At 49.6% G+C, this 14,196-nt stretch overlaps 1 protein-coding gene across 1 annotated transcript in view; it reads right to left on the bottom strand.

Annotated features, from left to right (window-relative positions):
- Positions 1–563: 563 nt before the first annotated feature.
- ARID3C (AT-rich interaction domain 3C) overlaps positions 564–14,196 on the bottom strand; it is a 109,012-nt gene continuing 95,379 nt past the window's right edge. Inside the window, exons 4-8 of the mRNA XM_081929795.1 lie at positions 7,967–8,150; positions 6,869–7,113; positions 4,835–5,104; positions 2,525–2,614; positions 564–1,537 (exon numbers count right to left, since the gene is read on the bottom strand). Of these exons, the coding sequence (XP_081785921.1) occupies positions 1,401–1,537; positions 2,525–2,614; positions 4,835–5,104; positions 6,869–7,113; positions 7,967–8,150 (926 nt within the window). The 3' untranslated portion in view covers positions 564–1,400. The remainder of the gene's footprint in view (positions 1,538–2,524; positions 2,615–4,834; positions 5,105–6,868; positions 7,114–7,966; positions 8,151–14,196) is intronic.

Below are 14,196 nucleotides of genomic sequence, written 5' to 3'. Positions count from 1 at the left end.
CCAGACCCCCACCCCTCCAGTGATTCCAAAGGATTGCCCCCCCCAACCCAACCCACCCCTGCTCCCCACCCCCGATGGCAGCCTAACCAGGGGGAGAGGCAAACCCAGCCTGTCCCCAACCGGCTCCCCAAGGGTGGCGACGAGGAAAGTGCGCCAAGGTCAGCTACCCGTCGGCCCGTGTGCCGGGCTTGCTCCCCGACGGAGGGCGCGTTGCACGAGGGGAAAGGAGAGGCACCCATGTTGGGCTGGCAAAGCAAGGAGGGGAAGGGATGGAAGTGACTAGCGGGCATCGCCAAGGCACCTTGCAGAGGGTACCACGTTTGGGGAATCGTCGGGTGCCACAGCGGCGGAGGGCGAGAAAAAGCAATTTCTACAATCAAGTGCAACTCATCTATAGCCCCAACCCTGGAAGCTGCTGTCTCATTCCTGAAATGCTCCACTTTCATCACCCGCCTCGAGTGCCCGCTCTTTGATTCCATGCCACCTTCTCCTGCCACCTCGGCCTCCATCCCTTTGGCTTCCTCTCCCACATCCACCCCCTTCCCTTCTTGCTATCGCTAAACTCAACGCCAGGCTTGGGGTTCTGCGCACCTCGCATCTCCCCCAAGTGCTTTTGATGCCCCACAGTTGTGGTTTGGAAAGGGCAAGAGACCCCGTCAACGGGAGGGAGAGGAGGGCCACTGTGTGTGAGAGAGAGAATGTCCAGGGTGAGGCGGACCAGGCCTTGGGGGCCAAATCCACCCTCCTGGGCCTCTCTCCCTGGCCCCTGAGACTCTCCCCTTGCCAGTTCTGCTCCATGCCCCTCTTGAGTGCCTGGCGATGCCTCTTTTCTCGCCCGCACGTAGGCGCAGAGACCTCTGGCACCTGTGTGCCTGGAATGATGCCCAGCAGCGCTGAGGCCCCACCCACTTCTGCCCCTGGCACCCCCCAGCCTGGCATGGGGCAGGCGAGAGCGAGGCCTCGGTCTCACGAGGGCTGCCCAGCCCTGAGCGATGTCCTGTCGAAGATGTGAGGTGTTGTGTGTGCGAACAGCATGCTTGTGCTGGGTATACAACTGTGCGTGTTTGACAGGGGAGGGGAACGGATGCAAGAAGCACCCGTACCCGCCGCTGAGTCTTCTCCAGAGTCCAGAGTCCGGCCTCGAGGTCTCCCCAACCTCCTCCTCCTTCTCCAAGTCCCCTCAAGTCCTCTCCAAAGCTCTCTGCTCAAGCGTCTCGTTCCATCCTGCTCAGAAATCCCACCCCCCAGGAAAGCATGGGGCTGCAGCACCCAGCCCCACTCAGCCGCAACCCGGGGTGCCCTCTGCTGGGCCCTGGCACAGGGCAACTGTGGCGTTGTCTCTGCCGCCCGAGGTCACCAGGTCGAGGGGTGGAGGCAGGAGGCTCTCGGGACGTCTGCCCTCACGGCGAAGTGCTGGCCGGAGTGTGGCCCCGTGGCGCCGTGGACAGCAGCTGGCTCTGCGAGGTCACGGGGCTGCTGTGGCTTTGGGCACTCGGGGTGTTGCCGGCGACGCCAGACCTCCGGGCAAACAGCACACCTGTCGGGAGAAGAGAGGCCAAGGTTACAGCGGTTCCCATCTGCCCCAGACGAGGTCCTTACACAAAACAAAATCCCTGAAACGAGAAATAATCGACTACAGAATTGAATTAAATAACAAAAATAAAATAAAAAATTAAGGAAAGATTAACCTAGAATTCAACAAAGACTTAACGAGATGCCGGCCACAAAACTCGTTTCAGTGAACTAATCCGTTTATTCAGAAGGAAATAAAGCAATTATAAACCTTAAATGATTTTAATTGATAACAAACTCAAGAGCAGGGCTAAAATGTTTTGAGTTTGCTGGAAATCATTTAAGGTTTATAATGTTCTCTTAAATAGGGCTATGTTTAAAACTTGTCATTGAGGTTTTCATACCTTTTTTGTAAACTCAAGGAAGCGTTTCAGCCCTGCTCTTGAGTTTGTTTGATATCACTTAAAATCATTTATCTGCCTGAATCTGCCAACATTAGGCTTCTACCTAAGAGATCACAGCTGAAAAGCAGACAGGTAAATAGGAAATCTAGGGCACATTGGTGCCCAGTCACTCCCCAGAAGGCTCCTGCACTGCCCTTGTCCTCAGCTCAGTCTCTGCAAGCCATAAGGGCTAGAAACTTGACTTTTCGTATTACTTACAAAACAGAGAAAGGCAGGTTTCTGCCGGAGAGGCCGGACAAGCAGGCGAGCGCAGGAGGACCCCAGGTGAGCGTAACATGCCAGGGCACCCGAATCTGAGGGACATTCAGGTACAACCAGTCCAAAATTGCCAGCCGGGTGCCTGGCATTCCTCGCATGCATTCTTGCCCCTACCTGGGCAAAGGACAGTCTCTTGCACACTGCAGGCCCCGCGACTTCACGATGATGGATTTTATCGTAGCAAAGACATCAGGGTCGGAGGGAAAGGTCGTCAGCCGGGCCGCAGCTATAACTTATTGGATTTCCCGGCTGCAATTACACGGGTGAAGCAGCCCCCCCTTTCTATTTACCTGTGTAGACAACTCCATTTATTTCTATTGACATGTTGATACTGCTAATGCCATTGCTGGACAGGTTCAATGCGGCATCCTGTCTGTCATCTGGAAGGGGAGAAGAAAATGCCAATAGAGGGATTTCGGGAGGGAGAGGCGGGGAAGATGGAGCCCAGAGCCAGCCCTGCACAACTTTGCACAACCCAAGCCCGTTGTTTGATTGGCGGCTGCTCATCAAAGTGAGACGGGCCGGCAGCTCACAGCTCAAGTCCCTGCGGCAAAGCGGCTCAGAGACTCTTCTGCAAACCAGGAAGCCTTGGGTTCAAATCTCACCTCTGCCACTAAGTCACCCTTACTCACCCATCTCAGAAGTTTCCCCCCCTTAATTTTTTAATTAACATATAAAACATATACATTTACACAATACACTTACATAACACACTACCTTATTTTCATAACATAAAACATACCTAGGTAAAGGTAAAGGGGCCCCTGACCATTAGGTCCAGTCGCTGACAACTCTGGGGTTGCGGCGCTCATCTCGCTTTATTGGCCGAGGGAGCCGGCATACAGCTTCTGGGTCATGTGGCCAGCAGCGCAGGGAAATGCCGTTTACCTTCCCACCAGAGCGGTACCTATTTATCTACTTGCACTTTGACATGCATTTGAACTGCTAGGTTGGCAGGAGCAGGGACCGAGCAACGGGAGCTCACCCCGTCGCGGGAATTCGAACCGCCGACCTTCTGATCAGCAAGTCCTAGGCTCTGTGGTTTAACCCACAGCACCACCCGCATCCATAAAAACATACCTACATTACTCTATATAATACCTACCTATACTGTACATATCAACATACCTACACACCTACCCCACACCAAGTGACTTGACTTCCAGCCGTTCTTGTTATGCTACTTTATTTTTCCAACTAGCTTAAACACATCTCGTTATTTTTTTAAATCTCTTCTTCTATCTTGACTTTGCTCTCCTTTCACTCTCATCATTTTCTGGATTCACTCAGTATCTGTCAGAAATTCTACTTTTTCCACATAAATTTTGATGTACTCCTTAAAGATAGCCCACTCCCTATTCATGTTTTGTACCAGATCTCCTCTTATCCTCCCTGTTAGTTCGGCAATATGGAAGTATTCCATCATTTTAGATAACCAGTCTGTTTTAGTTGGGACACTGCTGCTTTTCCAGTTTTTGGCTGTCAATAACCTTGTCGCTGGAGTTGCATACATAAATATTGCTCTGACCGTTCTTTTTATTTCCTCTGACATAATTCCTAGGAGAAAGGATTCTGGTTTTTCCCCCAAATGAAAATCTAAACATCTTTTTCAGTTCGTTATAGATATTTTCCCAGAATCCCACTATCTCTTTGCACTCCCACCACATACGTAGAATGGTTCCTGCCTCATCTCAGAAGTTTTAAATCGTTGTTGTTCATTTTTCTCTGCAATAATTGTATAGTTTTGTCTTTTGAGAGTCAGTGTGTTGTAGTGGTTAAGAGCAATAGACTCATAATCTGGGGAACCGGGTTCGCAACTCCGCTCCTGTGATGGAACTCCTATTTGGGGACTTCCCTGGCTTTTTTCTGGCCCACGTAGGACCAGTCTAGATAGTTGGCTTTGGTGAAGACTTGACGTTTTCATCCCCCAAAAACTTTTTGACTTGAGTTCCTACTGAAAAGAGGCTGCATTTTAATGCTGTATCTTAATCTTGTTTTTAAGTTGTATTTCAATCCATTGTTTTATACCTGGTGTCAGCCGCCCTGAGCCCGGTCTTGGCTGGGGAAGGCGGGGTATAAATAATAATTATTAATTATTATTATTATTATTATTATTATTATTATTATTATTATTATTATTATTATTTTCAGGGCCTGCTCTGGTGACAGCAATCTGCTTTTCCAGTTCTTGCAACCATCCCTGAAATGTGCTGCTGGAGAGCAGGTAATACAGTGGATGACGACACCTACAGATCCCAGTCACCTCTGGACCATAGCTGTCAACCTTCCCTTTTTTTTGCAGGAAATTCCCTTATTCCAGCGCCGTTTCCCGCTGCTATCCCGGATTGTTAGATATCCCATAGACTGTCCCTGGGATAGGTGAGGCTGCTGATCGCTTATTTTCAGTTGACAGCTATACTCTGGACACTGCCCTCTCTGACTGCGCTGCCCCAGAGAATCCTGGGAACTGTAGTTTGGGGAGAGGTTCTCGAGACGTGTCATCCTCCTGGCACAAAACTACACTTCCCAGAATTCCCTGTGGAGAGCAGGGGTTTGCGGACACCCTTTGCGACCCAAACACGCAAAGGAATGGCTCTCACCTCCGCGGTTGTTGATCTTGATGTTGACCGGGAACTGCGACGCCATGGCCAGGAGGTTCTGCTGTAGGGCGTGCTGCACCAGGCGCTGCTGCTCCTCGGCCACCAGGGCCATCTTCTTCTCGGGGGGCTCGCCCCCCTCCAGCTTCTCCCGCAGCTGCTCCAGGGCGGCCACCTGAGACGCAGCCGCTTGCGCAGCCACCAAATGGTGCCCGGCCAAGCTGACGGGGATGGCCAGGCGGCCGGGGACCGCGGAGGAAAGGATGCTCTCCTCTGGAGGGATAGGGGAAAAGAGAGGGGGGAATTGCAGAGCGTAAGAATTGCGAGGGACCCCCAAAGGCCATCCAGTCCAACCCCTGGAATACAAGGATGACCTAACCTGGGGAGAAAACAGTAGAGACCTGATGAACAGAGCACAACAGAGGTTATATTTTCTGAGAATCCTCCGGAAAAATAATCTCTCAAAGGACCTGTTGACGGCATTTTACCACTGTACTGTGGAGAGTGTATTAACTTATGGTCTGTGTGTGTGGTTTGGGAGCTGCACGGCCAGGGAAAAAACAATGCTGTCCAGGGTTGTAAAGACTGCGGAGAGAATAATTGGGTGCACTCTTCCCACCTTGGAACAAATCTACGCTTCCAGGTGCCATAAGAAAGCTGCAGAGATAGCGCAGGATAGTACGCACCCCGGAAATGATCTCTTTCAGCTTCTGCCTTCCGGAAGAAGGTCCAGGGTTATAAAGACTAGGACTAGCCGCCTGAGAAACAGTTTCTATTCAAATGTGATTTTGGTTTTAAATGCAATGTAAGATAGTCTCTATGGGAGTATATTGTATTTAATTATGGGGTACCAGAGTGGTTCCACTCTTTCCTCCTGGGCTATGTTCAGAAAGTGGTGGTGGGGGATGAGTGTTCAGACCCCTGGGCTCTCACTTGTGGGGTGCCTCAGGGTTCTGTCCTCTCCCCTATGCTTTTCAACATCTATATGCAGCCGCTGGGAGAGATCATCAGGGGGTTTGGGCTGGGTGTTCATCAGTATGCAGATGATACCCAGCTCTACCTCTCTTTCAAATCAGAACCAGTGAAGGCGGTGAAGGTCCTGGTGACTGTCTGGAGACGGTTGGAGGATGGATGGTGGCTAACAGATTGAGGTTGAATCCTGACAAGACAGAAGTACAGGAGGTGGGCAGATGTGGAGGACTCTGTGGTCTTGAATGGGGCAACTGTGCCCCTGAAGGACCAGGTGCGCAGCCTGGGAGCCATTCTGGACTCTCAGCTGTCCATGGAGGCGCAGGTCAATTCTATGTCCAGGCCAGCTGTCTACCAGCTCCATCTGGTACGCAGGATGAGACCCTACCTGCCCGCGGACTGTCTCGCCAGAGTGCTGCATGCTCTAGTTATCTCCTGCTTGGACTACTGCCATGCGCTCTACGTGGGGCTGCCTTTGAAGGTGACCCGGAAACTACAACTAATCCAGAATGCGGCAGCTAGACTGGTGACTGGGAGTGGCCGCCGAGACCACATAACACCAGTCTTGAAAGACCTACACTGGCTCCCGGTACGTTTCCAAGCACAATTCAAAGTGTTGGTGCTGACCTTTAAAGCCCTAAACGGCCTCAGCCCAGTATACCTGAAGGAGTGTCTCCACCCCCATCATTCTGCCCGGACACTGAGGTCCAGCTCCGATGGCCTTCTGGCAGTTCCCTCACTGTGAGAAGCCAAGTTACAGGGAACCAGGCAGAGGGCCTTCTCAGTAGTGGCACCTGCCTTGTGGAACACCCTCCCGTCAGATGTCAAAGAGAACAACAACTACCAGACTTTTAGACGACATTTGAAGACAGCCTTGTTTAGGGAAGCTTTTAATGTTTAATAGGTTATTGTATTTTAGTGTCTTGTTGGAAGCCGCCCAGAGTGGATGGGGAAACCCAGTCAGATGGGCGGGGTATAAAAAAAAAATTATTATTATTATTAAAATACGGTAAATAACCTTTTTTGACACCTGGGAATTTCAGTCGGAGTTTTGCCCAACTGCCTCACCTTTCTTGATGGTGTGCAGCTGGTTGATCTGGCTGCAGTTGTGTGCAGAGATGGTGAGGGAGGGCAGCGGTATCTTGGGCGAGGCCAGGACCCCCGGCGTCCCCACCGGGGAGTAGTTGAAGAGCGTGGTCCCAAAGGCTTGCCGTCTCCCCTCCCTCCGGTTGCTGTCAATGGCGGCCTGCAGTTCGCCGGGGGAGCTGAGCGCCCGTTTCTCGCATTCGTAGGGATAGAGGTATTTCATGTACCTGGCATGCGGAGGGAGGCAGAAAGGGAGAGAGGAAGCGCGGGGTAGTGGTTAGAGTGCCGGGGTAGCGGTTCCCAAACTTTCTCCGGGCAACCCCCTCCCCTCGGTTTCATAAACTCACCCACTACCCACTAAGGAAGTCAGACTATGCTCCGCCAGGGCCTTCTCAGTTGTGGCTCCGACCTGGTGGAATGCTCTGTCCCATGAGACCAGGGCCCTGCAGGATTTAACCTCCTTCCGCAGGGCCTGTAAGACAGAGCTATTCCGCCTGGCCTTTAATTTGAACTCAGCCTGATCTTTTATTCTCTTTCCTTCCCTCCCTCTCCCCTTTTTATGAATATTACCCGCTCTGGGATCCCAAAGCTAATTCTCCCCTGGTCTCCTCGCTGGCCCAAATAGGACTAATTCAGCCAGCTAGCCCTGGGGATCATCTAATGTTTATTGGATGGATTTTCCCCCTAAATTGATTTCTGATTTCTGAATTTATTTTTATTCAAGTTTTATACCATATTTTATGCTGGCTTTTTGGTAGCATCAATTAAGTGTTTTAAATTTGTTGTTAGCCACCCTGAGCCCGGTTTTCTGAACCAGGAAGGGTGGGGTATAAATAAATTATTATTATTATTATTATTATTATTATTATTATTATTACCCTATTCAGAATTGTTCAGAACAGCGATTTTCATGACATGCTAAATAATACCATAGAATGCAAAGCAGACGTTCAAGAGCCAATTAAAGCTGTTCCGTTTAATTAATTCAAGGAAACGGATGGATTTTGATTTAGCGATACCAGCTAAATCATTTGCACCCCCAGAGCCCCTCGCCTCTTCGCGGGAGAGCAAGCCACTCACTGTGTACGGAGGGTGAAAGCAGCGCTGGTGATGGAGGTGGGCAGATTGAGGCCTTTGGTGATCTCGCGCCAGATCTTCTTGTTGATGACTTCTACCAGGCCCCCTTTCTCGGTCACCAGCCGGTACAGGGTGTAGAGATCCAGGACCTGCTTGGCCATGATGGGGATGCGGTTCACAGGAGTCCCTGGGGAGAGAGGAAATTCAAGGTTGCCAAATGTTAATGGTGGAATTGTAAAATAGTTAAAAATTACTGGGAAATGATATATAATGAAATGGAAAAAAACAATGTTTAAGATAACCTTTGTTAAAAGCCCAGAAGCCTTTTGGTTAGGAATTTTAGGTCTCAAGATCTGTCAAAGGGAAAACAAAAACTTTTTATGTATGCTACATCCACGCATAGCTGTCAAAATTCCCTTTTCTTGCGAGGAATCCTATTCAGAATAAGGGCATTTCCCTTTAAAAAAGGGAAACTTTGACAGCTATGCATCCACGGCAAGGATGCTATTGGCACAAAGATGGAAAAGCGATAAAACACCAACCAATGAAGAATGGAAAGAAAAGCTTATGGAATACTCTGAAATGGCAAAACTAACTGAAAAACTTTGACATAAGGACAAAAAAAAAATACTTCAAGGAAGATTGGGAACCATTTACAGCTTACCTACAGAAATGAAATATACTCGGAGTCGAGAGTGGATTTCATGCTCTTTATTCAGCTCATACTGGTGAGGAGGAATGAATGTTCCCCCAGAATGTCTGCTTTATATACATTTACACAATGGGCCCCACGTGATTGGCTAATTCCGGGATTCACCTGTAGGCCAATCAGGTTGCGGATTCACTTCCACCTGGAGCTGGATTGGGTAGCTCCTGCGGACCAATCATACTACTACATTGTTCTAGGACCAATCAGACTGCTGCATTCTGGACCCTATTGTTTTAGGACCAATCAAACTGCTGCATTCTGAATCCTATTGTTCTAGGACTAATCAGACTGCTGCTTTTTGGATCCTATTCAACTCAGTACATAACAAGAAACAATGCAAAGAAATGGACTCATTTGCAGGTTCTGAGTAATCACTTACAATTAAGGGCCCCATTACCTTCAGGAGCTGAGGGCCTCATCAAACCTAAATCCGGCCCTGAGTGGGACCAACTCCCTCGAAAAGGGCTGGACTCTCCTTCATTGGAGATTTTTTAAACAGAGGCCAGATGGCTCAGCTGTGAGTTTGGCATTAAAGGTGTCGGACTAGATCACAATCAGGGTCACTTCTAACTCTACAATTCTATGGTTTTATGAAGATATCAGTGGTTTAGACTGGGTCTTCAGTGCTCAATCAGAATAATTTACTAATCAGAATAAATTCTGCAGGATTATATCTATGAATGATGGAAGGAGGCAAGGTTTCGGCTCATGCAAAAATGTCTTTTCCATGATCAGTGCAGGCTGAAGAAAATAATATTTCTTATTAAATAATTTTGGCTATTGCGGCATATGCCCAAGTATATGTAAAAACCCCAGATAAAGGTCACGCTATAAATTAAGAACTTAGAAAAAGCTGTCCTGTTTTATTGAGTCCACTTGGTTCTGTGGCAAAGAAATCTTTTGTGACGTAGGATTGATTCTCTCCAGCAGAGGGAGACAAAACCAGAGGGAAAAGGCTATAAAAAAATTAAAACATCAGAGTTCAGGTTAGAAATGCAGGATTTAGAAAAACGCAGATTAACCTTTGAGATAAACTGCCTAGCACAGAGGTCAGCTGGTCAGGAATGAGGGTGCTTCCAAAGGAAAACTGGAGATAAAACACAGATTGATGAGGCTGAAATAGCAAAAACCTGGAGTGGAGCCCTATTCCTGCTTCGACATCCATTACTTGACTCTGGACTTCGCGGATCCTTCCCAGAGCGCAAGAATTAAAACGGAGTAACCATTTCCGTGCAGCCACTTGTGATGGATATAATAGTGTTGTGTGAACTGCATTAAAACAGACAGCTCACCCTCACCCCCAAAATTTACCTGCATGTGGTTCCATTCTTTACCTGCATTCAGGAAAACATGTAAAAAAAATTCTTATGGATCTAGACAGCTTTTACAGCTGTCTGCAAGAGGGACAGCAGCAATTCTTTAGCTGTGATTCGGGGTTGAGCTAGATGACCTTTGGTGACCCTTCCAACACCACTGTTCTGGGATTCTTCAAAAAAATTGTTCCCACGCATTCTGTGGCAAGAAAAGCTGGGTTCTGTGCCCCGACAATTTCCATTGATACGCCTAACTTTGCTCCTTTTTTAAATCGTTTTGCATGCTTTATTTAGCAGTGTGGCGTCCTTGTGCTCATCCGTTCATTAATGCTTTTGATACGGTAGGGCATGAATTTAAGGAATCAAGGGGAAGGTGGCCTGAAAAACCACTGATCTAGCCCCATATCGCCCACAGTGATGACAGGATTTGAACTCAGGACCTCCCACCCACAAGGCACATGCTCTGCCACTGAGCCATGGAAAGTATCTTCAAATAATAATAATAAAGTTTATTTATACCCTGCCCTCCCCAGCCAGAGCCAGGCTCAGGGTGGCTAACACCAGTAAAATTACAGTAAAAACATAATAGCATAATAGGGGGGGGGGGAAACCAATTTAAAATACAGGTTAAAATGCAATTTAAAATGCAGCCTCATTTTAAAAGTAGCTGATAAATCAAGACCATAAGGGGAGGGAAATATAAGGGTCCAAGCCAAAGGCCAGGCAGAACAGCTCTGTCTTGCAGGCCCTGCGGAAAGATGTCAAGTCCTGCAGTGCCCTGGTCTCTTGGGACAGAGCATTACATCAAGTTGGGGCCAGTACTGAAAAGGCAGGCCCTGGCCCTAGTTGAGACCAATCTAACCACCTTGCAACCTGGGACCTCCAAAATGTTGTCATTTGTGGACCTTAAGGTCCTCCGCAGGGCATACCAGGAGAGACGGTCCCGTAGGTACGAGGGTCCTGGGCCGTATAGGGCTTTAAAGGTCAAAACCAGCCCCTTAAACCTGAGCCTGTACTCCACCGGGAGCCAGTGCAGCTGGTTTAGCACTGAATGAATGTGATCCCCTGGCAAGGACCCCGTGAGGAGCCTCGCCGCGGCATTCTGCACCCGCTGGAGTTTCTGGGTCAGCTTCAAGGGCAGCTCCGTGTAGAGAGAGTTACAATAATCAAACCTGGAGGTGACCGTCGCATGGATCACTGTGGCCAGATCAGGGCGAGAAAGGTAAGGGACCAACTGCTTAAAACGGCAGAGATGGAAAAATGCCCCACATTCCCAGAAAATGACTTCTGCAAGAGTGCCCACGTTCCAGTGCGGGTGTGCATTGATTAGATTAGGTGGCTACCCGCTATCTTGACACAACAGTGTTTCGTGTCAGGATTTGAATGCAGAGCTAGACCTAGACCAAGCAGGGATGGGGGGGTACGTGCCCAAACAAATGTCCCAGGGCCTACTGCACCAGTTTTCCTCCACAAAGGGGCACTTGCTGTCTTGCTCCGGCATGCAGGTTGCATCTTTCCTTCGTCTCCTCCTCCTCTTGGTCTACTTTGCTAATTACTCACCTGCCCTCTGCGGCCCAAGCTACATGCTGCATTATCAGCTTATAAAATTGTCAGCTTGTCAGAAAGCTTGTTAATCTCGTTCCAGCTCCCTCTGGAAATGTTTTACGATAATCGCTTCCGTTCTTGACAGAGCGGTTTCTATTAAGGGGCACCGGCGGCAAGACGCGGCCAGCGTCCCAGCGGAAAAGGGGGCACCACGGACAGAGCAAGGAGCTTCTGGACAGGAGGGTATTTGAACTCCAGCCTGACCAGTCCCAAAACCCCTGGATTTTGAGACCTTCACTGGATTGCACAGTTTAGCTAAAAGCACAAATTACAAGGACTCTCCAGACTGTTGGTTTTCATGGGTGTTTTCCCGCAACATGTCACTGATGCAGCGATCATACATCTGTGGTGAATTTATACTGGACTGTCTGCGCATCAGCTCTCTTTATTTGTCGTTCTGTGTTGCTTGCCCTGTGTGCATCATTGCCATCTGGAGGGGTGTTCCTGTGCTACACTGCAGCAAAAGCAGGATCAGCAACAAAAACCCAGAACATTTGTGGTATAAAGAGTTACAGGATTTCACCAGCTCCTGCCAACCTAGAAGTTTGAAAGCACACCACTGCAAGTAGATAAATAGGTACCACTGTGGCGGGAAGGTAAACAACGTTTCCATGTGTTCTGGTTTCCGTCACGGTGTTCCGTTGTGCCAGAAGCGGTTTAGTTCTGCTGGCCACACAACCTGGAAAGCTGTCTGCGGACAAATGCCGGCTCCCTCGGTCCTTTACCTTTTAACCTTATTAAAGGTAAAGGGACCCCTGACCATTAGGTCCAGTCGTGGCCGACTCTGGGGTTGCGACACTCATCTCGCTTTATTGGCTGAGGAAGCCGGTGTACAGCTTCCAGGTCATGTGGCCAGCAGGACTAAGCCACTTCTGGTGAACCAGAGCAGCGCACGGAAACGCCGTTTACCTTCCTGCCGGAGTGGTACCTATTTATCTACTTGCTAGGTTGGCAGGAGCAGGGACCAAGCAACAGGAGCTCACATTGTCGTGGGGATTTGAACCGCTGACCTTCTGATCAGCAAGTCCTAGGCTCTGGTTTAACCCACAGCGCCACCCGCGTCCCTTGATTTTACCTTATTATGCATTATAATGAACCACATTTATAGGACTGCTTTAGCTTCTTGCATTGGGTGGGCATCACATTTTGCATGGGCACTTGGTTGTTCATGATCCTGCACCATAAACCGGCCTTTAGACGAAGGGTATGGCAAACATGTCGAACAGAAACTATATGAACAAGCCTCTGTGACAACAGGTGGGCAAATTGGGCTCCCTTCTTGTGCTCTTATTGGGCTTCAAGTTCCCGAACGAGGGGCTGGGGCCAAGATGGACTTCTCAGGTTGGCAGCTGAGTCGAAAGTGGTCTTTGCCCTTTGCCAAGTGGGGAGTCAGGGATTGAACTGGGCTCCTTCCTACCTTCCTATGGTAGAGCTCTGCCACTGAGCTGAGGGTCCTCACCAAGGGCTCCTCACCAAGAGAAAACAGAGGAGCAGCCCAGGCTCCCCAAACCTGCCCAGGGTCCTGAAAGCAGGACTGTAAGCAGCTCCTGCCGGAGAGCCCCACGCGAGTTTCCCAGCATGCTTCCTGCCCGCAGGCCTGGCTCATCATCTAAACTGAAATCAATTCCAATAACCCCGAGGCATCGACAGCCCTTCACAGCACGTCCAGGTCTAATTAACAGCCTTTTGGGTCACCCGGACCAGAGGGCATGGCGGCACAGCGTCCCTTCCAGCACCTGCTGCCCACAAAGTAGGAAGCGTGGGTTGAGAGGGGGGCATTCCACAGGGCCTTGCGGACGAGGCAGTCCGGCCGTGTCTTCTTCCCGTTGCCCCCCACAAAAGAGCAGGGGAGTCCCTAACCCCACGATCAGGAGGGGCTCCTCCATCGCTGACCGATGGGCCGCAATCTCTCGTCCCCGTGACCTTCCCTCTCTGATGTGGTTTGCAGAGGGAGCCCAGCACCGAAATGAGCGTCTGGGGGCTCTTCAGGATCCGAGTGGGCGAGAGGCTGGGAGGGTTGAGTGCAATGCAACCCGACCCCTCTCACTGGGGGGGGGCAGTGTTATATATGGGGCTGTGCCCAGTGTGGCTCTGCATTAGAGGAAGAACATACAGCAAGGTAGCAAACGCATCTCAAAAAGGACAGTGGCGGAGCTGAACATGGCAGAAAAGGGGGAAGGGACCTGGGGCCTAAGGAAATGCTTTCTGAGGAGGAAACAGCCCGTCCCACGTTTTATTGTATTTTTAATATTTTGTTGGAAGCCGCTCAGAGCGGCTGGGGAAACCCAGCCAGATGGGTGGGGTATAACTACAATGATACCTCTGGTTGCGAACGGGATCCGTTCCAGAGTCCCGTCCGCAACATGAGCAGAACGCAACCTGCGTCTGCGCAGGTCGTGATTTGCCATGTCTGCGCATGCGTGTGATGTCATTTTGCGTGCCTGCACATGCTCAAGCGGTGAAACCCAGAAGTAACCCTTTCCGGTACTTCTGGGTCGCTGTGAGACACAACCAGAAAAACGTATCATGAAGCAAATGCAACACAAGGTATGACTGTACTTTTCCATGTATAAGACTGGGAGATTTTTACTTTAAATAATGGTTAA

Source organism: Podarcis melisellensis (assembly GCF_964234715.1).
Source record: "Podarcis melisellensis genome assembly, chromosome: 11".
Classification (NCBI taxonomy): domain Eukaryota; kingdom Metazoa; phylum Chordata; class Lepidosauria; order Squamata; family Lacertidae; genus Podarcis; species Podarcis melisellensis.
This window is presented reverse-complemented; position numbering and strand designations above follow the sequence as displayed.